This window comes from Felis catus, chromosome B4 (genome assembly GCF_018350175.1).
Source record: "Felis catus isolate Fca126 chromosome B4, F.catus_Fca126_mat1.0, whole genome shotgun sequence".
Classification (NCBI taxonomy): Eukaryota; Metazoa; Chordata; class Mammalia; order Carnivora; family Felidae; genus Felis; species Felis catus.
This window is the reverse complement of record NC_058374.1, coordinates 82621634-82647119: the sequence shown is the minus strand read 5'-3', so window position 1 is coordinate 82647119 and position 25486 is coordinate 82621634. Positions and strand designations below refer to the sequence as shown.

General features: G+C 50.2%; 3 protein-coding genes across 7 annotated transcripts; all 3 read right to left on the bottom strand.

The window, feature by feature from the left end:
* Positions 1–16: 16 nt before the first annotated feature.
* ESYT1 (extended synaptotagmin 1) lies at positions 17–14300 on the bottom strand. The gene is made up of 31 exons (XM_003988877.5): positions 13792–14300; positions 12106–12147; positions 11793–11927; positions 11602–11675; positions 11408–11480; positions 11159–11248; positions 10927–10982; positions 10371–10494; positions 10106–10282; positions 9896–9978; positions 9501–9549; positions 9284–9370; positions 9089–9181; positions 8788–8859; positions 8490–8576; positions 6903–7052; positions 6432–6587; positions 6131–6307; positions 5876–5958; positions 5701–5749; positions 5502–5591; positions 5292–5387; positions 4938–5009; positions 4759–4845; positions 2197–2337; positions 1930–2084; positions 1725–1823; positions 1515–1646; positions 1335–1440; positions 1053–1102; positions 17–861 (listed from the first exon to the last, which is right to left on the bottom strand). Exons 1-31 carry the CDS (start codon positions 14179–14181, stop codon positions 822–824), a joined length of 3315 nt encoding a protein of 1104 aa, XP_003988926.1. The 5' UTR covers positions 14182–14300; the 3' UTR covers positions 17–821.
* Positions 14301–17056: 2756 nt separating this feature from the next.
* On the bottom strand, positions 17057–25066 carry ZC3H10 (zinc finger CCCH-type containing 10). 5 transcript variants are annotated; one of them, XM_045061928.1, is made up of 7 exons: positions 24953–25066; positions 24816–24840; positions 24391–24413; positions 23227–24119; positions 22389–22452; positions 21426–21475; positions 17057–20950 (listed from the first exon to the last, which is right to left on the bottom strand). In XM_045061928.1, the coding sequence occupies exon 7, from the start codon at positions 20893–20895 to the stop codon at positions 19588–19590; it is 1308 nt and encodes a 435-aa protein (XP_044917863.1). In that variant the 5' UTR covers positions 20896–20950; positions 21426–21475; positions 22389–22452; positions 23227–24119; positions 24391–24413; positions 24816–24840; positions 24953–25066; the 3' UTR covers positions 17057–19587. The 5 variants fall into 5 exon arrangements, with proteins under 5 accessions (XP_044917863.1, XP_044917862.1, XP_044917865.1 ...); XM_045061927.1 differs by lacking the exon at positions 21426–21475; XM_045061930.1 differs by lacking the exons at positions 23227–24119; positions 24391–24413; positions 24816–24840; positions 24953–25066 and having other exon boundaries at positions 22389–23182.
* On the bottom strand, positions 23774–24962 carry RPL41 (ribosomal protein L41). The gene is given in 4 exon segments (NM_001048157.1): positions 23774–24119; positions 24391–24413; positions 24816–24840; positions 24953–24962. Coding segments are annotated over 3 exon segments (78 nt in total). The 5' UTR covers positions 24828–24840; positions 24953–24962; the 3' UTR covers positions 23774–24076.
* Positions 25067–25486: the final 420 nt, after the last annotated feature.

The following is a 25486-nucleotide window of genomic DNA, read 5'->3' as shown; positions in this document are numbered from 1 at the left end:
GGAAAAGAGCCACAGCTGGTTTGAGTATAATGTTTAATGTAAGATACAGTGGATTGGCAGAGTTGGTGCAAAACCAAGAGATTCAGTTCTCGTCAGTGAGTTAACAGCCTAGGCACCTGGGCAAAACATTGGCCCTGCTGGCCCGAGTCCTCCGAGTTCCTCTGCACAGCACCAGCTAGAGGTTCCAAGATTGATATCCACTACTTGAAGGCTTGGATAGGATCTAAGTGTTCTCATTCCCAAAGTGAGTGAAGAGACTGCCCTAGTCATCACAGCAGGTGTAATTTGCAGGACAGACTTGAGGAAAAGTGGGGACAGAACCGGCCCTGTGGGCCTGGGTTGCTGTACATTTACTACATGCAATAGTCCAAGAGACTCTTGACTTGAGTGTTTAGCCTGTCCACCTTCCCACCTATGTGTTTACCCTCCCTGACTGTTCATGGTGGGGAAGAAGGTGAGCATCCAATTAAAGAAAAAAAGGTCTTTCCAAAAGCTATATTTGGCATAAGCTGATGCCACTGCAGGTGCTGCCAGTGGCCAGGCACAGGTACAGAAGGCCCTGAGGAGTTGGGAGGGAAGGAGAAGAATGTGCAGGCAGAGCAGGAAATAGCCAGCTCAGGTCTCTGCCTGAGGCCATGCAGTAAAGGGTAACCTGTGGTCCTCCTCTTTGGTCAGGCAAAGGCCCTGGCATGGGCCTGGGAGGTGAGAGGGTGAGGGGCACAGGCTCTGCCCTTGGGCCCTAGCTGTAGGCTCATCACATTGAGGTGATGCAGCAAGAGGCAAGGCAAGGAGACAGTAGTCAGGCTGGTAATCCTTGGCTCCTAGGAACTGCCCTTGTCCTTGTCATCCATGAGGTCATACCTGAGGGAACACGCAGAGGAAGCTCAGGTAGAAAGGTGACCTGTGTCCTTTTATAAATGAAACATGACCCAAGTGCTCCTATACTTCAGCGAATCAACAGTTCCCACCTCAGAATGCATTCTTTTCTCCCTTCCTATGATTGGGATTTCTCTTAAATATCCAGGCCCGTTCCCCACCTATCCGATACTCACCACTGGGCTGCTCCCTGGGAAAGGTCTATCTCTGCAAGGTCCAGCTGCACCTGTGTGGATGATGGTAGGAGCAAGGTGTTATTTTGACATCTCCAAAGACCACATCCCATCATCACATATTCCTGGTCCAAACCAGTGCAGTGTGGCGGTCTGGTACTATGCAGACCACCTGTATAGTACTGTTACCTTCAGTGCTTCCTTCCTAAGTCCCTGAGGGGCTATAGCCTCATTACCAGCAGCTTCTAAGTCTTACCTTTGCCTTGCTTGTCCTCACCCTCTTACCTTCCCCAGCAGCTCACGCTCTCTTGACATGAAGGAGGAATTAGACTTCACAGAGACATCCAGCTTTCGCCGCAAGGCCTCATCCAGGGGCAGTTCCCACTCAAACCTGGGGAGGGACTGGGTCTTAGGGGCAGGGGTTCCTTCCCAAGCCTGCCATCTCCCCCTGAATGCCTGACTGACCGCTCACTGAATTCGGGATTTAGGGTCCTCTTCTTCTGTGAGGTCTTTCTCTTGGTGCCCCGGTTCTTGTCTGGCAGTAGCAACAGTGACACGTAGGGGTCCGGGGGATCCCGTCCATTTTGTCGAAGGGCCCTGCAACAGGGAGATGAAGGTAGAAGGCAGTCCAAGGTGGGGGGAGGGAGGGTGGGAACCCGGAGCATAGGGTCTCACCGGCAACTGTGCACGATGCTGACCAGCTTCCGTTCTTCACTGTAATACCAGACCGTCAGTTTCACCTGGCCCAGGGGCCCTGCTGGAGCCTCAACAGGACTATGGAGAGATGGAAATAGTGCTGGAAGAAGGTAGTACTTCGGGAGCCTGTGGCTTACCCTTTGTATTCCTGACTGCACCCCATCTTTCTGTCCAAAGCCCTTACCTGTCACCATGTGTTAAGCGCTGCCGGAGCTCTGGGGCTGAGGAAGTGATGTGAGGCAGCCCCCCCCAGAGCTCTGGTTCTTCACTCAGAGATGAGGAGCTGTGGCTGTAGCTGTGGCTGTGCGCTTCCACTCCTGAGTGCTGGGACACCAGGATCTAGGTAGGCAAGAAGGCCGTGAGCAGGGCAGACTCGCGCTCAACTCCCTCGCTATGAGGGCGTGGCCCTCGGTTTCCATCCTCCCTTGGCCCGTCATCTCCTGGCACTCACCCCCAGCTGTGCTCTCAGCAGCACCTGCCCTTGTCCGTTGTTAAGTGTAAACCAACGGTCCAAGCAGAGCTGGTCAGTCACAAGTAGCTCCGAGAGGGGCAGGGAAAGTGAGCCCAGTGCACCACTCCCCTCGCCCCGAACCTGTGGAGTCAAGAGGTCAATGATTTAACCCTGGTGTTCTAGTTCCAAACGCTTGGACACTTGGGTGGTTTCGGAGAGAGACTCCCCTTTGTGACAGAGAAGCCATGTTGCTGGTCCCGCTTCCCTTCCTTTCCTAACCAGAGTGGACCATGCTATCTGTACTTCCCAGGCATTCACAAATTATGCCCAAGGGCTATAATAGCTGCATAGGTGGAGAAAAAGAACAGTAAAAATGGAATTAAATGTTTCCTGCCCTTCCAACCCCATTTCCTTATTCCTAAGTAACTACCTGTAAACCCTTTCTGTTTTCTTAGTTCTAGCATAATTCTAGCTAATATGCCTATATATCACTTTATTGTGATTTGTCAGCTTTGGTGTCTACTGACCTGCAATGCAAGGTCAAGAATTGAGCTCATTTGCATCTCTTCTCTATCTTTGCTTGTGTTGTTGATAGTTCCATTAAGTTCTATTGGTTTCTGTTCATATAACTCTCTTATTGTTTTATCAACTTTAGAAAGTATCTGACTCTTCACACTTCAGAAGGGGAAGGGCACCCCTATATTACCTCCCTCTCCCCACTCCCATACCTCTTTACTTTTGCTCACCCTTCACTCTTCATGCCATTGAAGTTGCTCCAATAATCAGTGACCTCATTTTCAAAGTCAATAGTTTTTGGTCATCTAATTTTTTATTATATTTATTTTAATTTATTTTGAGAGAGAGAGAGTGCGGGAATGCACACAAGCACGTGAGTTGGTGGGGCGGGGGGTGCAGAGGAAGAGAGAGAATCCCACGCAGGCTCTGTGCTGTCAGTATAGAGCCTGATGTGGGGCTCAAACCCATAAAACATGATATCATGACCTGAGCCGAAACCAAGACTGAGCCACCCAGGTGCCCCTAATTTTGTTTTTTAGTAACATTTGGCTACTTCTTATCTTTTCATACATTCTTCTTTTGATTTCCTTAACCCTTTCTTTCCTGGTGAGCACCCCACTGCCCTGGCCACACTGCAGGCCCTTTGAAGGGCGCTTCTTCCTCTGCCTGCCCTTTCACTGCTGCCATGCTCAATGTGTCCATCCTTGGTCTTTTCACCCTACATCCCTAAGAATGCTCCTCATACCCACGGCTACAGTTGCTGCACGGTGCTTATTCATGATGTTCAAACAAGAGGGAGGGGGAGGAACACCATAGTGGGCCATAGATGTGCCTTCTGGATGGCTCTTTCCCCTTGCATGGTCTCGGAGATCTCAAATTCAAAAACTTCTGCTTTGGTGGTGCCCGGGTGACTCAGTCAGTTAAGCATCAGACTCTTGATTTAGGCTCAGGTCATGATCTCAGGGTTTGTGGGATCAAGCCCCCTGTTGGGCTCTGCACTGACAGCATGGAGCCTGCTTGGTATTCTCTTCTCTCCCTCTCTCTCTGTCCCCTGCCCCCCCCCTCTCTCAAAAATAAATAAACATTTTCAAAAAACTCAAACTCCTGCTTTGGGCATTCCCTGTGTTGGCAATGGCACCCTTCTCTGTCCAGCTACCCCATGCTAAGAACCCACGAGTTAGCATCTCGACTGTTCCTTGTTCCATCTCCCCCCATGTCAAATTAACCACCACCAAATACCATCCAAGCTTGGTCATTTCTTGTTTATTACTCTAATAGACTGTTAACTGATTTCCCTGCCTCCAGCATCATCTTCCTTTAGTCCATTCTTTATCCTGCTATCAGCATGATCTCTGTAAAGTGCAAATCTGGGTGTGTCACCCCTCACTCACTCATTTATTTATTTATATGTTTAATTTTGATAGAGTGCACGAGTGGGGCAGGGGCAGAGAGCGAGGGGGACAGAGGATCTGAAGTGGGCTCTGAGCTGTCAGTAGCAAGCCCGATGTGGGGCTGGAACTCACAAACCATTGTGAGATAATGACCTGAGCCGAAGTTAGATGCTCAGCCATCCAGGCTGCCCCACCCCTCCCCTCCCCTCCCCTCACTCCCTCAACTGTTTCCCTGTGCCTTTAGATAAATCCAGATTCTTAGCATAATATTCAAGAGCCCCTGTGATCTTGCTTCTGTCTGCCTCTCTGATCTGTAATTTGCCTTCTTTCTGCTCCTTCTCTTCTCAGCCTGAAGACTTTTCCTTCTCTTCTTGGTCAGGGTTTGTTTACCCTTAAGCTCAGAGGTCGTCTAAGGATGCCTCTCTTATTGCCTTTGCCTTTTCCCCTAGTCTGACATGAAAGCCCTCCTTTTTTCCCCACAGTGCCTTTTCGTCAGCAGTTGTCAGTCTGGAAGTTTTCCGTGGTTATTTTTCTTCCAAAAGAGAGCGTGAGCTCCATAAAGATAAGAACTAGATCTTTTATCTCTGAACGCCCTGCGCCTGGTTCAGTGCCCAGCCCGTGATGGCAGAACGTTCACAGAATGAATTTATAGTACCTGCAACTCCAGGCTCTCAGTGTTTGGTTTCCTGATGAGAAAGGAGGCACTCTCATCCCAGACAGGGGCTGAAGTTTGGGAAATAGTCTGGTGGAGATGAAGGGTTACGGTCAGTGGTTGGAACTCTCTCCTCTGCATCTCTCATCCCTCCCAGACAGCCCTGAGGCATTTTCTAATACCTTCGTCTTGTGAGAAGTATCTCCCACAGTGAGAGTAGCATAAGGACTGGGAGGCTTGGTACCTTTTCGGAGCTAAGAGACAGAATATTGTGTTAAATACAGTCTTAAATTTAGACTCGTTAGGCAGATCCCCTGCTCCCCTCACAAATTCCATCCACAGCCAGTGACCAGGTCCCCATTATTACTTGACAGCCACCACCCTCCTGGCCTCAAACAGACCATTCTTCCCACCCCAGCGCCACCCTGGGAAAGAGGAATTTGGAATTTACTATTCCAAATACACCAGGGGCATCCAAACCTGAGGGAGGCGGAGCAAGGGCCAGGGAGCTATGGGGCGTGGGGAGCAGATCTCACCGGCAGGTCCTCCGCCCGCTCCAGATAAACGGACAGCAGGGCCGCTGCCAGTTCTGCACTCTTCTGCGTCTGGATCAAACTGTTCACCTGCAGCACCTGTGGGAAGACACACTCGGCTTGGGGAGTGGTGACTGACATACTGGGGCCTGGCATACACCTCGGAAGCTGACACAAGAGTTCGCCTTGACCCATCTGGAGTCCATTCCCTACCTCCTCTAACTCCGCAGCAGTGGGCCGGGGGGTCAGACGCTCCAGACGCAAGTGCAGGCGGCCAGATGGCACGTCCTCCAGAGTCAGCCACTGAGGAAGTAGGCAGGGTTAAGGCTTGAGGATGTGGGGACAGAGGGATTAGAAGAGTGAGACATGGGTCAAGATCAGGAAGGATTATTGATTCTAATTTCTTGCTCACCTCATCAAAGAAGCCAGTGTTTAGGACTGCAGTGAGACTCACTTTACTCCTGTAGAGGAGAAGGATTTAAACAAGAGGCCAACGGTCAGAGCCATGACTCTGTCTCCCCAGAGCCAGACTTCCGTGGCCTACAGAGGCCCAGCCTGTCTTCGCCACCAGACTCCCATCCTCTCACCTGCCCAGAAAGTCATCCTTGTCCAGGTCCTTGTCAAAAACTTCAATGTCTAGCTCTTGGCCTGGAATTGATGTGACAATCACCTAGTGGGAGAGAATAGTGCAAAGGGGATTCTTTCCTTTTTTCTCCCAAATGACTAGGAACCTCCCCCTCAATCACCTGAATCCCAGAGGGCTTTCTGACCCTGGGGCTCTCTCAGAGCTAGAGGGAAGAAGGGGAAGGGACTCAGAGGAGTCCCAGCTGCTCAATTCTGACCTCAAAAACCTCATTCCAGCGGGGATTGAGATCTTCCCGAACAACACGGCTCCGGAAGCTTCGTCCTGCCAGCTTTAGTTTCACATAGGGGTCTGACTTGCCCTTTACCAATCCCCCCAAGAAACGGTCTTTGGCAATCAGGTCCTGGGCCTCTAATACATGGATCCGAAGCACATTCTGCAAAAGGGACAGACAGAGGCACCAGATGGCTGTGAGAGATAAACCTGACAAAACCAGCCCTGAAAAACAGGCTTTGCACACTTAGGCAACCAACCCTAGTCCTTTCTAGATATAGACTCACCTCAGTCCCGAAGTGACTATCAGGAGTAGTATGACAAGGTCGAGGTGGGGCATCCACACTGCTGCCTGCCTGGGAGCTCTCACTGTCCGGGTCCCAAGCACCAGGTGTTCCAGGCACGGTGGGAAAGTGCACTTCTGATGAATCCAAGTACAAGATCTGGGAAAGGTAGTGTAGTTGTCAAATCAAAGAAGTGCAGCTGACCACCTGCAAGCAAGGTATGTGGGGGTGGGGGGGCAGAGCAGAGGCTCTGACCGAGAAAACAGGTTTCTGCTTTGGCTGGGCTCATCTCTAGAAGGTTCCCTCCACATTCTTCCTACTCACACACTATTTCTTCCCCAGTTAGGTCAACAAACACTTTTGTGTGCCTGATAGGTGCTTCCACACATATTAGAGGACTCCCTTTCCTTACTCTTAATACCAAGGAATCTACAAGGCCCTTCACCACCCTCAGTGCTTCCTCTGTCTCCATACCCTCATAACCAATTTCATGTAGAGCCTGGAGTTTGGGCCAGAGCTGCTGAGCTGGAACCACTGGTCCAAGGTGAGTTCAGGGGCAGTCAGCAGGCGACCCAGAGGCAGGGTCAGTGCCCCTAAAGTCAAGGCCCTGGAGTCATCCTTCACCTAGAGGCACAGGAAGAGGGGATGTAGTGAAGAGATTAGGAAAAAGACCTATTGGGGAAATTGTAACCTGCCACCAGCTTCATTTGCTCTGTGCCAATCACCTTTTGTCCCACTCTAGCCAAATTTCTTAACAGTCCACCTACTCCATCGTTCCTTCTGCCTTTGCTCATCCTGTTCCCATTATCTAAAAAATTCTCATTCTCCTCCCCCTATTTTTTAAAAATTTTTGTTACTTTTTTTTAGTTTACTCTATTTACTTATTTTTCCTCCCCCTGCCTATTTAAATCCTATTAATCACTCAGGGCCCACTTAAAATTCTTCACAAAATCTCTCTAGTTGCTCAAGCCTCCGTACCTTTCTTTGGCTATCCTTAGCACTACATTATGGGTACTTTATTCCCATTAGTTAATATTTAATAATTTCTGGATGGTTTTATACATGTGTGTCTTGTCTGTGAAACTAGCCAGTAAACTTCATGAAGGCAGATACTGTTTCATGTTTTTTTCTGTGACCTTTAAGCTTCTAGATGTCTACATGGCTTCTCTGGCATGTTTAATTGTGATGTCTAACAGACATTCTTGCAGTTTAAGATGACACTTTTAAAATAAAATTCTCTCCTGGGGCACCTGGGTGACTCAGTCAGCTAAGCAACCAACTCTTGATTTCAGCTAAGGTCATGATATCACAGTCTGTGACGGAGCCCCAAGTCGGGCTCTGTGCTGACAGTGTGGAGCCTGCTTCGGATTCTCTCTCTCTCTGTCCCTTTCCAGCTCATGTAAGAGTACACACTCTCTTGCAAAATAAACATTAAAAAAATAAAATAAAATTCTAATCATGACTTGAGCCCTGCCACTTGATGGGAGAATCAACAGAACCTGTAAGATTTTTTTTTTTTTAAAGTAGGCTTCACACCCAGTCAGAACTCACAAGCCTGAGATCAAGACCTGAGTTGAGATCAAGAGCTGGATGCTTAACTGACTGAGCCAACCAGGTGCCCTAGAACCTGTAGAATCTTATTTGGAATTGACATTCTCTATTGTAATTTTGCTTCTGTTTATTTTCACATTTTCTTTTTTTACTGAAAAGGAAAGATGATGCTTAGTTTTAAATGTTAGAAGTGTACAAGTTGTTTTGTTACAATGAAACTAAATAAGGAAAAATATAATAAAAGGCTACGTACTCAGTATGTTCTTTTTTTAAAAATAATTTCACTGAGGCATGACTTGCCATAAAATCACTCATTTTAAGTATACAATTCTCAGTTATAAAGAATGATTCTAGAGAGATAGTTGGGGAAGAATGGAGTGCTTCAAGGAGGTGGAGAGTCTATGTAGGTGGACTGAAATAGTGATCAAAAGGCAGATGGAAGAAGGGGATACAGACCTGGGAAGGCAGAATAGGGTATTCAGAAGGAGCTCAGTGGGGTGATCGTCTCACCTGCACATCAAGCTCCTGGCTTCGAGGGTCTTGCAGGAAAAACCGGAAGGCCTCTTCCCACACCGGGCAGTTGTTGCTGTAGACAGCCTGGAGACGCACAGGATGGGATTAAGGTTATGTGCTGCAGTATCCATTCCTGTTTCTCCAGAAAACCTTTGCCTTTACAGGCAGCCTAAAGGGGAGACTTCATCTCAAGAACAATCCTCCCCTACCCCACCAGGCACGCGTGCGTGGGCGTGCGCGCGCGCGCACACACACACACACACACCATCTCCCACAATGATATCCTGGCCCTCACCTTGCTCTCCTGGGTCATATCCTGAATTGAAAGTTGTACCATGGGATTGGGTTCCTTGTTCCCCTTCTTTAGCTGTGGGGGAAGAATTAGAAAGTCACCATGTTGGTGTTTTTGGTTTTGTCTCCATGAGTGAAGTTGGGCTCTCATCAGAATCTTTTCCCTGAGGTGGCTCTGATCCCCTCCTTGGAACCCTTGTGTTACATGCTGCTGCTTCTGAAGCCCAGTTGGCAGGGGCAAGACAGGGTATGGGAATGCTGCATCCAGGGTTTCCTGTTCAGCTGCCCTCAGAAGCCACACTCACAGGAAGATCCTGGGCCCGGTCCAGATAGACAACTAAGATGGCAGCTGATGGTGGCTCTGGTCGGGAGGAGACTCCTCGATTCCACTGCAGAACCTAGAGGGAAGGGGTCAGTAGTCAGACCCTTGCCCTCCAGTTCCCCATATTTCCAGTCATCTGTTTCTCCCCTGCCAGCTTCCTGTTTGCCAGGTTGGTTACCTGCTCCAGTTTTTCTGCAGATGGCAAAAGTGACAGCCATTCTAGCCTTAAGTGAACTTGGCCTTGCCCACCTTGTAGAGGAAACCACTGGAGGGATAGAAGAAAGTGAGGTATAACAGAGATCAGATATTTACCCAACCTCTTCTCTACCAGTGTAGCAACTATTGTCAACCCAATAGGTGAGACCACCCTCCCTCTTCCTCTTGTCTCAACTTACATTATCCAGCACTCCAGCCTGCAATACCTTCCCTACATCCAGCTTCATCCTAGAGGGGGTGGGGAGGGGACAGTGGGAGGGGGAAAAAGGAGAATGTGTTGTAATTAATAGCATGTCACTGGCCCTCCACTCACCCACCCAGAAATAAATGGCAAATCTCAGACTCCCTTCTTGTACTCAGCAGATGTGTGTGTGTGTGTGTGTGTGTGTGTGTGTGTGTGTGTGTGTGAGAGAGAGAGAGAGAGAGAGAGAGAGAGAGAGAGAGAGAGAAGGCAGGAAGAGGGTGTTAAGAAGGAAAATGATACACAATTCCCAGGCCTGGAAAAAGATTATAATTGCTTCTGCAACCGTGGTAGCACTGGGGCTTTAGAATCCTAACACAGGCAGAGTCTCACCTGCCCAGAAAGTCATCTTTGTCTGGATCCTTATCAAACACCTCCACCTCAATCTCCTGCCCTGGGACCTCATGGACCATCACCTGAAGAACATTACAGCGTTAAGGGTCTCATGGGCTACACTGTGAGGATCATCCAATCAGGATCTTCTCTCACAGCCTCCCAGGGCCTCCCCCATTTGACACAATTCCCACTCCTCAGCTGTCCCACCTCGTAAGTCTCTCCCCACTGGGGGTTGAGGTCCTCATTGATGACCCGACTGCAGAATGTCTGGGTGCCCACTCGCACAAGTGCATAGGGGTCTGACTTGCCCTCGATCAGGCCCTTCACGTATTTGTCCTTGGAGCCCAGACCTCGGGCAGCCAGCAGGTGAATCCGAATAATGCCCTGGGCATAGGAATCAGATGGTAAGAAACTAAGGACCCAGCATGAGGTTCCTGAAAGAAGGATCTATCTGATGTTGGAGAGGCCATACCCTGGGAAGAGGGGAACGCAACTGAGCCACATCCTGAAGGTCAGGCACGAGGGGCACCAATAATCGGTTGGGCAACACAAGGAAGGCAGCAATGGAATCCATGATCATGGTGTCAGAGAGGGAGCTGGATGGGGGGGTAGAAAAGGAGCTGAACGTGGCCCCAAATTCCAATATCCACCCCCCGACCCCAGCTTTCTTTTCCACAACTGAGAGTGACCTAACGCTAGAGGGACATCCTTTCTTCAAAATCCGTTTTTGCTACTCTTCCACCCTAATGCCCCACCTACTGCTCTGTCTCTTCACTGCTGTCCCAGCTCTTCTGTTTCTCTTTCCTCTTGCTGAGCTCTCTGCAGCCCTCCTCCTTCTCTATCCACAAGCATGCTCCCCCACAGGAGGAAAATCACAGCATGGAACTTTTCAGGGGTATCTGTTTTCTCTCTCCAGCTAGGATGATCAAGGCTCCTGGATGATATCAGCTGTATCTTTTACTGCTTGGTATCCCGAAAACCCCCAGCCCAGGGCTGGAACACTTAGGTGCTCAATAAATCCCTGATACCTGAGTCCTGGGATATCCAGCAGGTTGGTCATCCCTGTCCAGTTGATATCTAGGGTCTGGAAGGAAAGAGCAGGGAGATCAGCACAGAGCACAAGCTGGTATGGCCACACCCATCCAACAGTTGCCAGACCCCTCAGCCTTCCCTCCCGGATGCCCCAGAGCTGGCCACTCTCTCCCTCCCAATCCTCTCTGTTTTCCCTGCTTCCCCATTCAGCTCAGTGTTTTCCCTTACCGGGCGTCGGATAAAGAACATCGACACAGCCCCCACAATAGGAAGGTTCCCGATGAGCGGCTCAAGAATCACCCGCAAGACACCATGTAGCTGGGGCAAAAAAAGAAGATCAAAGCATTTCTCTACAAAAGGACTTCTTTCCCTCCCAAACTTCCCCAGCTTTGGTTTTTCCAACTTTCCACTTCCCCACATCCAATGAAATTTAGGGCAAAGTCTCCCTATTATGGGTGCCCCTGACACATGCCCCACCTGCATGCCTTTGACGCCTGCTTTGCAGAAATATTTCTTCACTTCCACATCAATCTGCACATCACCTACATAGCTAGGGGTTGATAAGGAAGAGAACGAAGAGGGTTAGCACTAGGCTGAAATGGGGGGAGGGGAGTGAAGCAGAGTGATCAGGATCCTGCTGAAGGGGAAGCAAGAAGAGTGAGTGGTGTTACCTGATGTTCAAATCCAAGAGGATCTGTTCTTTGCTCTGGCCAGGGTGAACCTTGACTCCTAGGATGCGCAATGGCTGCAGAGAGATGAATTCTTGAGAGAGAGAAGAGGGAAACGGAGGAGTATCTTCTGGGCCACCCACCTTCCCTGGCTCATCTCCTCCATCCAGTTATTTTCCTTCCTACACACATACCTTTTCACCCAGTTCCACTCGTGTAAATGTAAATGTTTGCAGATGGGGGTTAGAGCCTCGAACAGCCGGGGCCACAGTTTCAGTCAGAAGCTTCTCCATGTACTGGCCCAGGAAAGGCCAGACCTGGGCCACAATCTGGAAGGAGAGGGAACCCGTCACAGGAGAGCCCAATCTTCCTTCTAAAGGCAAGTTCCTTCGGAATCCTCCTCGCAGAGAGCACTGGGGCCAGACCTGACGAGTGGCAGGGTCTGGCAAGAGAAACGAACCCCATTCCTTCCTCATGAAAAATAAAAATCAAGACCATCATGCTCACCTTGTTTAGCCACTCAGCCTTTTCCACATCTGGGAAGCTGACCTAGAGGTGGGGAAGGGAGAGGTAGGGATGAGCACAGCCTCCACCTGTGGTTTCCTACTAAGATGCTGGGTGGTGTGCCCACAGAGGAAAGGAAACCAAAGTGTGACAGGGCCTCCTCACACCCAGGGGTTGGCCGGGAGGTGCTAGGATGTTCAGAGGATTCACCCCTCCACGGGGTTTCCGGGCTCCGAGGTCTCTCTGACAAGGGGCGCTGACGGGATGTGGGCCACACAAAGTTGCTCTGTGGATAGCTGGGGATGTGAAATGAAGACAGCTGCTGGAGCAGAGAGGGAGGGAGGAGAAGGGCAACATTCTTTCTGGAGGGGGAGGTCCTGACAAATCAGAGTTTAAGGAGGAAACCCTGGGATTAGAGAAGTCTTGGTTCCGTTTTGCAGCCTTCCCACTTCACCCTGGACTGGGGCTTCTTCTACACCAAGAAGGTGAAGAGGGAAGCGGCTCTTTGAGGGGCCAGAAGTGCTGGCCGTTTTTGTTTTTTTCTTCTTATTTCGTTAGTGTGCCTTTTATGGGAAAGAAGGACACCTGTGGTTTGTATTGGCGGAGGAGGAGGGACAGTCGCCTCAGGAAGAAGACTGCTTTTCCATGATGAGGAGTAGGAGGAATAGCAGTTGCTGCCTGGGCTACAAGTCCCCTGGGACCATTTCTCCCCCTTTCCCCTCTCCAGCCCTGGGCCTGCGCAGCATGGCTGTATCTGTCTAGTGTCAACTTTGATTCGGCTCTTCTGCCATTCTCCCCGGTAGAACCGCACCTCCGCTGGGAGGGGCAGGAAGGCGGGGGCAGGGAGGGGCCGCGTAACGGGCTCTGCCCCGGCGAGGGCTGAGAGCAGGCAGGGGGGTGAGGGGGCGCAGAAATAGGGCCCGGGTCCCAACCGAGCAAGCGCAGCGCGCAGTCCGGAAAAGGGTGGGGCCGGCCAGGGGCGGTGAAGTGTGGGCAGCGGGCACTGCAGCAGTCAGTCGGACTACCCTCCCCCCTCCCCCGCACCCCCGCCCTGAGTCCCGCAGCCGCCTCCGCTGCGCTGCGGCCCAGCTGCCTGGGGCTGCAAGGCGAGGGTCGGGGGTCTGTCCGGGTGCCGTGGCTCCCCCGAGCAGTGCTCCCGGGGTCGAGTCCCGGCGGGTACCCGGAGATAAGAGCGGGAAAAGGGAGAACATTATGGCCTTAAATAGGCAGGAAAAAAAAAAAAAAAAAAACAAAACGAAAGAAAAAAGTCTCAAGGAAGATTGGAGTGACGAGGGAACCCTCTGAGCCGCAGCGGGGATGTCCGGGAGCAGCAAGGCGCGAGTGGCACCAGAAGCGAGGGACGCTCAAGCGTCTTGGCTAGGAGGGAGAGCCACGGCTGCGACAGGCTCCCCAGATGTTATAACTGCTCCTGCCCAAGCGCAGAGGAAGAAGTCCTGATTCTGTGGAAGGATCAGGATCTGGGCACGCGGAAAGGAGGGGGAAAGGGGGAAGAGTGGCTACCGGGTCCCAAGAGTGGCGTGTCCTAGCAGGCAGCCGGCTAGCGGGGCGAGAGGGGAGTCTCCCTCCCATGGTCCCAGGGTGGGGAGCTGACTTTAGGGACAGGGAGGGAGAGCCCTAGAGCCGAGGGGCTATGAGGGGGGCTATGCAGCACTGAGGGTGCTCGCTCACCCAGGCAGGTAGCTCTCGATGGCTCATATAAAGTGTTTTCGCCGTGAGCCGCTCCTCATCGTCCAGCAGCTGCCGCGCTGCCCGAAGGCTCCGTTCTTTCTCGTCGCGGACCCGGCGCCAGCCCAGGTAGAGGGCGAGGCCGAAGAGCACGAAGCCCACGCTGAGTCCCACTGCCCCAGCCAGGTACACCGGCACGAGCACAAGCAGCCGCCGCCCGAATGAAGTCAGCAGCGCTAGGGCCTCACCCGCCGCGCCTGGGCCGGCAGGTTGGTTCCCAGAACTCAGGTCCCGCTTTGTGTGAGCAGCGGGGGGCTGGTCAGGGGGGTCGGAGGGAGCAGAGGGCTGATCCGCGGGGCTGGGGCTGGAGCCGTCTCCAGGAGAGCGCTCCATGTTGCCACCTCTGGGAGGACCCGCCCGACCCAGAGACCAGGAGAAGGTTGCTTAGCCTAGCGACCAGCTGCCCCCAACAAACCGTAACCCCTAGGCTGGGGGAGGGGAATTTAAGCCACGCCCCTTCTTTCTGAGGGCTCGGGTTGGCCGGCGCTGCATAGACCAAGGCGGAGTCAAAAGACAGAAACCCTGCCCCTCTTCCGCCGGGAGGCGCTAGGGTTCGGGAGAGGCAGGACCTCCCTGATTAGACCGAGTGTCAAGATGGGCAGTCTGGGATGGCGGGAAAAGGAGGAAAGAGGCTAAAAGAGCGGCACTTGATTGGTCAGAAAGAGGAGGCGTGGTGTACCATTTAAAGAGATGAGGCCCCGGCGCTCCCCCACGTGGAATGGGAGTGCCTGTGGTATGACATCATGCGGAGCCGCACCGCCAATTACTCCGTTTTAGAGGGACTTGGGGTTGAGGGGTTGTGGAGGATGAGGATTTACTTCCACTCCATTCGGACGGGTTGGCAGGATTTGTCTGGAATTCCTACATGTTCGTTTGTCAGCTTTCCCTAGTTTTTATATTCTAAGCACGTTTCTTATTCTTCGGGGTTTCCGTGGCTGTCCTTACAAAACACCCCATGTGGAATGAAAGGTTCTGTCTATGCGGTCTTCAGCCCTCTACTTTGTGCAGTGTAACGACAGACGCTACAGAAAAAACTGGAGAATACGAGAATTAGAGTTAGGATTCTCCAGCCTTCAGGGAAGAGAGAGAGAGAGACAGAGAGAAAACGGTGTGAATAGGAAGTGAGGCTTTATTTCTTATTAGTAATCTCCAAGATTTAGTTAGTTATCTTTATCATAGAGGGCAAATTAAACTGGCTCCCAAACGGTGGGGGCGGGAGTGGGGAGGGGAGATGCCTCAGCTGCAGTGGAATTGATTACATTTCCCATGATTTCCCTGATCCTGAGGAACTGAAATGAAGAGTAATGAGACAATTCTGTTTCTTATTTGCCTGAGTTGGAAGGAAAGTTCGGAATACAGTCACATGTAGAACTAATGCAATTCCATGTTGTATAGTGTACGTGTAGGAAGGGAAAAGCGCAGGGTACATTGATGATGACTACTGTTACTAGTTAACTGGACTTAGAAACTAGACTAATTGGAAGCTCAGGAGGGAAGAATTGGTCATAAAATGATTATCTTTTAATGCAGTATGTGTGGAGCTTGTTGTGTTATTGTTTGAAGCAACAGGAAAAGCAGGGTTGATTGGTGGGGAGAGACTAGATCTGCAGCAGATAAATATTATCTGGCTCTGCAGGGCATAGATTCTATCAGACTGTTTCATCAACACTGTTTAAAACCTATTTCTGCTCAACCTTACCCCCTTAAATTTTCTGACTTCCCCTTCTCTACTTCCCTGAGGCTAAACAGTATCTAGAGTGCTTCATTCAGTGTGCAGAACTGTGTAAGAAACAACTTTCTGCCTTTTACATCTTCCGTGTTCTCAGAGGTAAGCAGGTAGGAAGGAGCTCATGGAATCTGGAAGAGGTAAGAGTGACCTGCTCACTACGCAGAATACAGCAGGAAAATGGATGCGCCTCCTTGGAGGGAAATCTCTCTGTAAACTGAATTTTGCCAAGCACTAGAGTAGGAGGAGCAGGTCACTTAGGCTGGGGGGTGAGAGGGTGACCTATGGAGTTTCTTTCCAAGCTTCTCTGCTTTCTCACCCCATCTAGATCATCAGACCCTTCTACCAAAGACAGTCTGTGGAAGATGAAAGCTAATCCTCAGGAAGGTCTCTTCCCAGCTGAGGCCCAGGAGGCATAGGATCTGCAGCTGCAATGCAGGCACCAGAACAAGTAAACAGGGTGGGTCCCTGCCAGTAGACAATTCTGCAGTCCAGGTGCCACCTGGTGGTGATAAGCAGTAAATCTGTAACAGGAGAAAGCATGGCCATTTGTTCGAGGAAGTGTCTAAGTGAGAATACCCAAACTTCCTGGATTTGCAATCTGCATTTAATATGTAAACTTCATTAACATCCTCAGGGAGGGAGAGGATTAGATGTGGTAACCTAGTCCTTGCCCCCTCTCCAAGATGGAAGGGGCAACAGGATTTGAGGTAATATCCTCTATTATTCCTCAAAAGTTACTGCAAAGTAGGTCTATCATTATAACTTTTTATGCCAAGTCTGGAGTCTGACTGCCTGAATGCCTGGCTCCATTCCTTAGTAGTTGCAGAACCCTGGGCAGCTTACTCTCATTAAGCCTTTCTCCTCTGCAAACTGGGTTGTATAACAGAACCCATTGTGTCAAAGAGAAATTGCATGTAAAGTGCCTAGCACAGTGCCTTGGCTTATATTATTAAGTACTCAGTAAATGTTAGCTATTATTCTAGAACTCCCTATTTATTTCCTATGCAGCAAGACAGGACCTTTTCTCCATTGGAGAGCCCTTCAAATATTTGAAGACATCTATTAGGTTTCCCCTCAGTCTCGTCAGGTTTTTTTTTCCTGCTATCCCCACTGATTTATCAATGGGCCTCTTTGAAAATTACACTTAGAACACAGAATCCCTTAAGAGTGGTTTCACTCAAAAAGACGTGGTAGAACTGTTATATTTACAATGTATTACTATGGTTCTCTTACCCTTTTGGAGCTCCTCAGAAGGTGCTTAGAACATAGCAGGCTCTTAGTATTTATGGATTGACATACTATAGGACTAAGAGTTTAATTTTTTTGTAACCAATTGAAGTCCTGTGTTGTTTTCATGTGAATTATTGCTAACGTAGTTCTCTGCAGTTCTTTCTCAGACAGGCTCAAGCAATTTTTTAGGGAGAGGGTCAATCCAAATTGATCCAAACTGACCTCTTGGATTAATTCAGTCAATCCAAGTTACAGCACTTTCAGGTTTACTTGGTATTTCCGTGTGTTAATGTTGGTAACAGGGCTTTTCATATTTTTATATAAATTTTTTAAATAAAACATAGCCCTTGAGTGTATCACTAGAGACCAGAAGTTTCTCTAACAAAATGCGCTAATCAACATTTACTACACAAAGATGTTGAGTTTTGACTCCGCCAAACTCTACCATTAACTGACCCATAATTATTCTCTTATCTGCAATGACTTAGCAGATGAGGAAGAGCAAAGCAGCCCTGCCACCTGGGGACAGGCCTGGCAGTGCTGGGCTTCGGGTTGTTAAGGGCTGACCTGGGCTCACAGCTAGGAAATGATGTTTTCCTACTGGACACAATCTCATGAAACACCAACATCACACAATGGCACTCAGTGACTGTGATGAAGTGAGGCAAAAAAAACCAAGATCACACTTCACAATTTTGTTTAAACACAAAACAAGATCAGTGTGCAAGTCATGAAATAGCAAACATCCCCTTCTCCCAACTAATGGGTGACTGCTGCTTTATTACCAATTTCAGCTTCACTCTAGTCTGCTCTTTTCCTAGTTAAGATACCCAATCACAGAAGTATCCCTGCTTCCCTGACAGCACCCAGTGGAACCAAGCCCCACTTCCTTGAACCTTCCCCCAAATCACTTAACCAGAGTCCTAAGTCCTAAAAGTCCTTTCTAATGTCCCTTTGCTAGGCATGGGTCCCATGGCACACTCTCCATAACTGCAGTGAGCATTAAACCCAATTTGTTTGACTACAGGTGTATTCCTGGCAGTCTTTGGCTGGCATATGTTAATCAAGAAGATACAATGATTACAGTTTCCCAAATCAACCTCTTTAGAGATACTTGGCAAAAAGAAAATAGTCAGGATTTGGCTGGGATGAACTCATGTTGGTATCTATCATCACATTTGTCTCTACTCATAAACCATCTCTTTTAATAATCCAGAACTGTGCCAGAAAAATCAACATTAAGCTTATCAATGTGTGGTTTCTAGAGTCCACACACAATATTTCAGTATTTGACCACTTCTAGTCTTTAGGCCTTTTCTTTTTTTTTATGACCAGCCTTGACCGAGCACACCATCTCCAACCCAGGTGTAACCTGAGTGATCAACCAGACAAAACAAGAGGTAGCAGCAGATATGATGGGGGAAGCACAACTCAGAACCATTTTCTGTATCCCAAATCCACTGTCTCATCAGAGTAGATACCTGAGTTGTTTCCCCTACATCAACTACGAGCTGAGGAGGAACTGAGGTTTGGCTACTGGGGTCCCTGGCCTTATGGACTCTTAATTGGATTTAAAACCTCTGTGGTTCTATATGGAGGCAAAGGGAAGAGATGAACCCTGAGGTTTGTGTCCCCAGGAGAACTTTCCTTTTCCCAGCACCTCCCAAGCCTTGAAGGCTTAAGGCATTGGTAACTGAGGAAGGGATGGGGTAAGAGGGGCATTAACTGTCATCAACCACTCAGAGAGCAACTGCCACCTGCCCTGCTGTTTGAATAAGGGATCTGTCAATACATATCCCATTCCCATTTCCCAGCACATCCACCCCTCCTTAGTACCTGCCCCCCTAAATGACCCCAGGAGCCCTGGTTACTAAGGTATCCTGGGAATAGTATCATGCAGATAGAAACCAGCAACAGATGGGACTATTTTTAAACTAGACTAGGTGGCTCCAATGCTTTTACCCCACAAAGTGCCGTTTAATTTTGCTCTGGGTCCCTACCCTTCACCTGGCCTCTGCCCAACCTTATCCAAGCTGTGTGAGGGTGGGGTCTTTATCCCATTTTGGCATGAGATATATTTACTGCTCTCATCTTCCACACAGTTTATCTAAGCAAGTTTTCACTGCCTCCATTTGTTAAAAATAATTCTTTTTTTATTTCTTTGGAAAGTGGTGGGCCCTGCCCTATGGATTTCCAAGCCAAGCCAAGGTAATGAATGCTCCCCTAGTCTTTGGACTGGAGTACTATGGTCCCCACCTTCCCTTGGGCCCAGGAACAGTTTCCTGTATTCTCCAACTCAACTAGGCCCCCAATTGTCTGAAGGCTCCTATTAGGCCTTCTCTCCTGGCCACCCACTTCCCAATCTCTCCTGGCTTTCCCTCTGGGCAGGGTTTTTTTGTTTTTGTTTTTTTTTCTTCCAAAGCCAGTGCTGGAACCTGTGCTATGCAGAAGAGAGGACACGACAAGGGATGTCCCTATCTTCCCATCAGGGTACATACGGCCCCTCAGTCAGTCCTTCCTCTCTGTTGGCTTCAGTCTGCACTCCTATGAAAGCCCCCTCTGTGAGGCTTGAAGGAAGATGGACAAGAGGACCCTCATAAAAGGGAGGTGAGAGAAAACAGACCAGCCCAACCCTTTCTCAGAAGCAAACTCCTTGTAGTCTCTTGTCCTAGTTCTTGAGTGAGCCCTTCAGACAGGGCCTGGGAGGGCTAGGCGAGTGGGTAAGGGCCCCTCGACCCCAGCCCTGGGAGGCTATACCAGGGGAGTGTCCATTAGCCCCATCAGTGTGGCATGGCTGTGATACGCATGCTCTGGGAAGCGATGGGGTAAGTCACCATGGGAGTGGTGGTGTGGCTCATTGTGATTCCTGCCAAGGGTTGGGCCATCGATACAGCCACTGGGGCCACAGGAGCCACAGATACAGCCACAGGAGCCATGGAGACAGGTGGGGGTGCCATTCCCTGGGCAATTGTTTGAGCCAGAGCAGCTGACAATGGCGTGATCTCTGGGTTCAAGTGTGGGGGTGGGGGTGGTGGAGCAGCAGGAGGTGCAGCATTAGTTGGGGGAGCAGCTGGAGCTCCAGTGGGGGCCACCAGTTCTTGCTGGGATACAGGGCGAGGCTGTAGAGCCTGGCTGCTGAGAGTAGTGTGAGTCTGGGCAATGCCATGGTTAAAAGTGGCAACAGTGCCCACAGTGGGGGCCAGAGTCTGCTCAGTTGCTGGTGCAGTAGAGCTCAGGGTCATGACCTTGGCCTGATTGCGGAACTGGGCATTTTGTTCCAGCAGTACCTCATTGGTGGCCAGCAGGTTGCTGACCTGCTTCTTAAGCTCCTCCACCCGCTTCCTGAGCATGGCATTCTCCTCCTCCAGCAGTCTGCACTCCACCCCTCGAGGTGGAGCCAAGCTATATTCATAGGATTCAAAATGGGGGCCATCCGGGGGGCAGCATCCACCTCGCCGGCGCTTGGGGCCTGGTTCATGGTCCTCAAAGCCCCTGTCAGGGAGGTCATAGATATCATAGAGGTCATGACGTCGTCCTGGGGGGACTGGGCCTGTTGCACCACCACCACCACTGCCTCCTCCACCTCGAGCATCAAACTCAAAATCCCGCTGCAGGTGGCGAAACTTGCACTTGGCTCCTCTCTGGCAGTCACCCTTGAGAAAGTCACGGCAGATAGGGACCTCCTCTTTGCCATTCGGCAAGTCAGCTGGTGAAAGGCCCAGGCCGGCTGCCACTTTCTGCCTCAGCCGAGGGGGAAGCTCTCCTGTCTTCTTATAACCATCCTCATCCTCCTTGGAGCCATGGATGAATCGGCAGTTTGGGCGGCTACACTCCTTGTTCTGGAAGTCATGGCAGAAGATGAACTCATTTTTGCTCACTCCCAAGTTGGATACCTCACTCATGTCTGGATGACGATAGCGGCAACGCTTGCCTCGCTTGCATACATTCCTTAAGAAGTCTCTACAGATGGCATCTGAGCTGGCCCCGCCACTGCCTGCCCCTGCCCCACTGGTCTCCTCGCTGCCACCTCCTCCAGGGCCTCCACCGCTGTTCCCGGTGCCGTTGGCATAGCTGTCCCGGTCAGGCATTCTGGTCCCCCCCAACTCAGGGCTTTCTTCCTTTTCTTGCCACCCTTGGTGACCGCTAGGAAAGAGAAGAACTGTGTCAAACAGGTGTCTTCCAGAGAGGCCACACTCTTCCCAGCTACAGAGCAGGCAGTCCAGCAAGAGGCAGGCCAGACAGGCATGGCTTTGGAGATGGAAAATCTAAGGGATGAGAATTCTGGCTGGACTGGCTGGCTTGTCAGAAGTCCCTCCCAGGCCCTCGTGCACCTGGTTGGGTCAGAATGATTCACACTAGCCTGACTAATGGAGGAGGGACCTGGGGTGAAGCCACTTCATCTCACTAATGATGACAGGCCAAGGAGGGGGCAAGGAGAAAACAGTGTTGGGTTTTATTTCCCCTTCTGAGCTGACCTTATTAAAGTTGAGAAAGTGAAATTAAAACTGCTGTCTCAGTGTCTCAGTAGATTAGGAGGAGATTGGGAAGTGGCCAAGATGGGCTGGTGAGCTTACTAGGGCTGTGGATAACGGGACACTGCAGACAAAACTTCCCTTACCCCCTCTTCCGTGGGATCTCAGGTGAGGGCACTCTAGACCCCAGGAAATCCTAAATGAAGAGACTGGTGTTACCAGCTTGATGGCAGTTCCTAAACCTATCATTTTTTAGTATTCTCTCCCCGCTCACCTCTGCTGTCAACACCAGTGTGGTCAGCTCCCTCCACTCCATTTCGGGGAGAAGGGGGTAGTTCTACAGCTGGGATCTCCACTTATACACCCCCAAAGGACAAAACCATTTGTAGTAAGGTCAAGGTGGGAGGAAGGAGTTAATTTCACAGGAACAAGTGACCTTTCTTTTCCCATTCTACAGCCCCCTCCTATTCCCCATTAGAAGATACCACTGACATCAAACCACACCATTCCTCACCCCATAAAGATCCTCTTTATTTATAGGCTCTATAAAAGCTTTTTAAGTCTCCTCTTTCCCAAGAGAGCTCTGGAATGTCAGTCCACTGCCCTGGTTCTAGCCCTCCCTTCTCCCCACCCCCAAGAAGACTGGGAGTCCCTGCCACCACGTGTTTGACCTCATAAGCCTTTCCTAAGCAGTGACCAGGCTCCCCCTGCTGTTCATATAGGAAAACTTCATATTGCTTCCCCTGGAGTATAAGGAAATCTTTCCTGGTTTCTTTGGTCTTCATTTCCCCCCAAGCACCTTCCCTACTGGCTTGACTTTGCCTTCAGAGGTCCCTAAAATGAACCAACCAGATAAGAGACCAGAGTTACAGAAGAATCTGTAAAAGGAGAAGGATCCTTTTCCTCCAAAGGCATGTAGTCCCCAAATAGAAACAATCAAGAAAGAAGAGTAGTAAAAAAGAAGATACAAACTTTTACTTAAAGGGAAATGACCCAGTGAAAAATAAATACCATCTATCTAAGCTTGAACCATGCTGCAACTCCCACCAGAGGCAGATAATCAGCTATGATACTCCTCCCCACCCAATTCTTCCAGGATTGTTAGATACCTGAGGTAGCTCAGGTGAAGTCCGGGGCTCCTGTGGGTCTCCACCTCCACATCACTGCTGGGTTCTGAACAGGAAAAAACAAACAGAGTCTTGGTGGGAGAAGGGTAGGAACAGAGGCCTATGTTTGTTACAATAAAGAAGTCTGACTAAATGGCAAGAGCTCTGGGCACTTCCAAGATTCCCTCTGAGTTCAAACTGAATTTCACCCATCAAAGGGAATTGTCGGCAAGAAAAGTCAGAATATAGAACTAATCTGGGAGCCTAGGAGGATGGGTTGGAAAACCAGCCCTGAGTGAACAAAGGGGGAGGGGTACTCTGCCTCAAGATGAAGGAAGATGTGGGGATCAGAGCCCGGCCTAGGGTTGAGGTTAGTTAACTCCGAATGCGGAGTCGTGCAAGAGCAGCGACTGACAAGGCAATGGGATGGCTGATTAGACTTGGGGGCGGTGATTATGACGCTTCTCAACACCCCAGAGTTTGGAAAAGAAGTCCTAAGAGTTTTATGCAGCAAGTCTTCCAGCTTGCTAGGTTCTGTGCAGTGCGACCCGCGCTCAGCCGTGGACCAGGCGAAAAGGACACTAAGGGAGCACAAGTGAAGCGGAAAGGGGGGACTCCAGGTGACATCAAGCTGCGGGGATGGGCAGGGCTGTGACGTCACGGAGCTGGCGTTTGCTCGCGAAGCAGGGTCAGTCAGAAAAAGGGCTCGGCCCTGGGGCATGAGGAAGAACCAGCTCGGTCCTGGGGGGCCTTGTGTAGCCCAGCCGAGCCCAGCTGCTGGGCCGGCCCCGACTCCTCCCCTCCGGGCGCGGCCTCCACCTAAGTCTCCCGCCTCCCTCACCTGCCGCCGCCGCCGTAGTTGCTGCTGCCGCCTGCCGGTCCTCTAGCTTCGACAAAGAGCCGCCTACCCTATTGCCCTTCCGCTTCCTGCGGAAGAAATGACGCTCTAGCCACCAGACCCGGAACTACTCTATGGTGTGCGAAGTACTAGTGTGACTAGCCGCAGGAAGTTCCCAGCAAGCTTTGGGTGTCACCATAGCAACCGGACGCAACAGCACAGTAGCGCCTCAAAAGCGGAACTTAGTAACTTAAGACTTAGGTTAAGAGTAAGGGCAGCAGTGCCGTTTGCCCCTAACTTGGCCGCGAACCACCTTCAAACCTATCCCCTCGCTTATACTACACCCTTTCTGGGAAGTAAGGGCCACCCAGTATCTACCGACTCCAAGGGCTTGGGGACCAAATGTCGGCCAGGAACAGGAGTCACACCCCGGGCTGTAGCCTATGTAGCGCGCTCGACGCTCTACAGCGTGGGTGTTCAAGAGGCCCTACTGCACTGACAGAGAATCCCCAGCCAATAAAAACCACGTAACAGACAAAACCATTTTTTTTCTTCAGCTAAGACAGCAGAAGAGAAGATTTATTGTATACGTTGTTACATTCAGCCACACATGAAAACAGAATTAGTCCCGAAAGTCACAGGTCCAGAGCAACGGACCAAAAGGGACTTCTGATATGAACAAGGCGAGTCTCTCAAAGGTGGTCGTTGCGATCAGATGGCGATGGATGTTCTAGATCCACTGAATCAAGCTCTAGAAAGTAGGCATGCAGTCCAACAATTGGTACCAGCGTCCCTGGCCTCTGGCTTTCCTTATTTCTGCTCCTGTGGCTCCATGGGTGCACAAGCTAGCGGTTTACTTGGACCTCTGCCTCATCTTTCTTCTTTTACGCTTCAGCCTGAAAAGCAGACACGGGAATACATCTCCTGCCCACAAACCCGAGTTCAGTCTTTCCCTCCCATCTTAAATGTGCATCTAATACATGGGGTGTCAAAACGGACAAGTACTTCAGTTCTACTATCCTGCGTTCAATCCCCGACTATGCAAGTCAACGCTTATAACATTTTCACCTCAAGTTCTTTCAGATTTCTAAACCAAACGTTCCAAGTTTTGTCCAAGATACGCTACATTTCCCTCTTCCTGTGTTGGCCGGTCAAGTCTCAACATACCTGCGCATTCGCTTCTTCCTCCACTGCAACCCATCACAGCCAGAGGCAGAGAATAAAACAAGAGATTAGTTTTAATAAGAGATCTGGGCAGAGATGTGAAGGGCATTATTTAGAACCTGGCAGGTTCTTGACCAACTATGTAGGTATAGTCACAGTAAATCCAGCAATAATTTGGACTCCCACCCTCACCCGCCGAAATAGATATGAATCCCGCGTGCGCTTTTCTACTCCCGCCCTTTGTGCCCACAGTACTTACCCACCTCTTTTGCTTCTCCCCAAATTAGCCTTTCCTCTTCCGCTAGCTCTTGGGCACCCTTGAGAACCCAGCGGCTCGGGAACCATGGCGGACTTCCCTTGCCTAGTTGTCCCCCGCCCCCCCCATCACTAATCTCTACTGCCTCAGCTTACTGCCAAGGACTGCTTACCTTAGCTCTCATGGCGGAGAGGTTTCTAGGTAAAGAGAAAAAAGCTACAGTTAGTTTCGTGTAATGATGGCAAGTGCAGAGATCGGATGTTAATGGATTGAGCACGGAATACAAACACAAACAGCCCCAACACTCACCCAAGAAGATGGCGCTAAGGCGGAGAGAGCGCCAGAGGCCCGCCTACAGCTATTTAACAGGGAGCTGTGTCGTCATTTCCGTTATCTCACTTTTCCCTCCAGGGGCGGGGCTGCCTAAGAAGAGTAATAATGGCATTCAGCTCGTCTCAGGTGGCAGATTGATTGAATTAGGAGTTCTCTGGGAAGACATTTTGAATTTGAGTTACAAAATCCCCCTTCCCTCAGTTTTATTATGAAGATATTGTGTTGTTTCAGCGTGAGCACGTATTTCCAATGTGGGTCCGAGAGGTGAAGACAAGCAAACGATAGCGACTTCCGCTTTCCCTCTCGCTGCTTCATGGGAGTTAGAGTTTCCTGGCTGCACCCTCCATTTTACTATGGTTACCTGCGGTCTATACAAAAATTCCTAATTTGTTTTACCGGTTTATTTTTAAATTGCTGCAGGGAGATTCTATCTCGTAACTTACGAAGGTCTTAAGATTCCAGAACGTGTAAGTGGGGAGTTGAGAAAGCCGTCATACTACGAAGAGAGCT

What these genes read in the sequence shown, in the direction of transcription:
- ESYT1 (XM_003988877.5), bottom strand. Translation starts at nt 14,181, where the DNA reads ATGGAGCGCTCTCCTGGAGACGGCTCCAGCCCCAGCCCCGCGGATCAG. An exon ending in AAAGATGACTTTCTGGGCAG is followed by an intron (nt 9,550 to 9,895) that starts GTGAGACTCTGC and finishes CACCCCCTCTAG; the next exon opens with GATGAAGCTGGATGTAGGGA. An exon ending in ACATGAAATTGGTTATGAGG is followed by an intron (nt 6,588 to 6,902) that starts GTATGGAGACAG and finishes TACCTTTCCCAG; the next exon opens with ATCTTGTACTTGGATTCATC.
- ZC3H10 (XM_045061928.1), bottom strand. Translation starts at nt 20,895, where the DNA reads ATGCCTGACCGGGACAGCTATGCCAACGGCACCGGGAACAGCGGTGGA.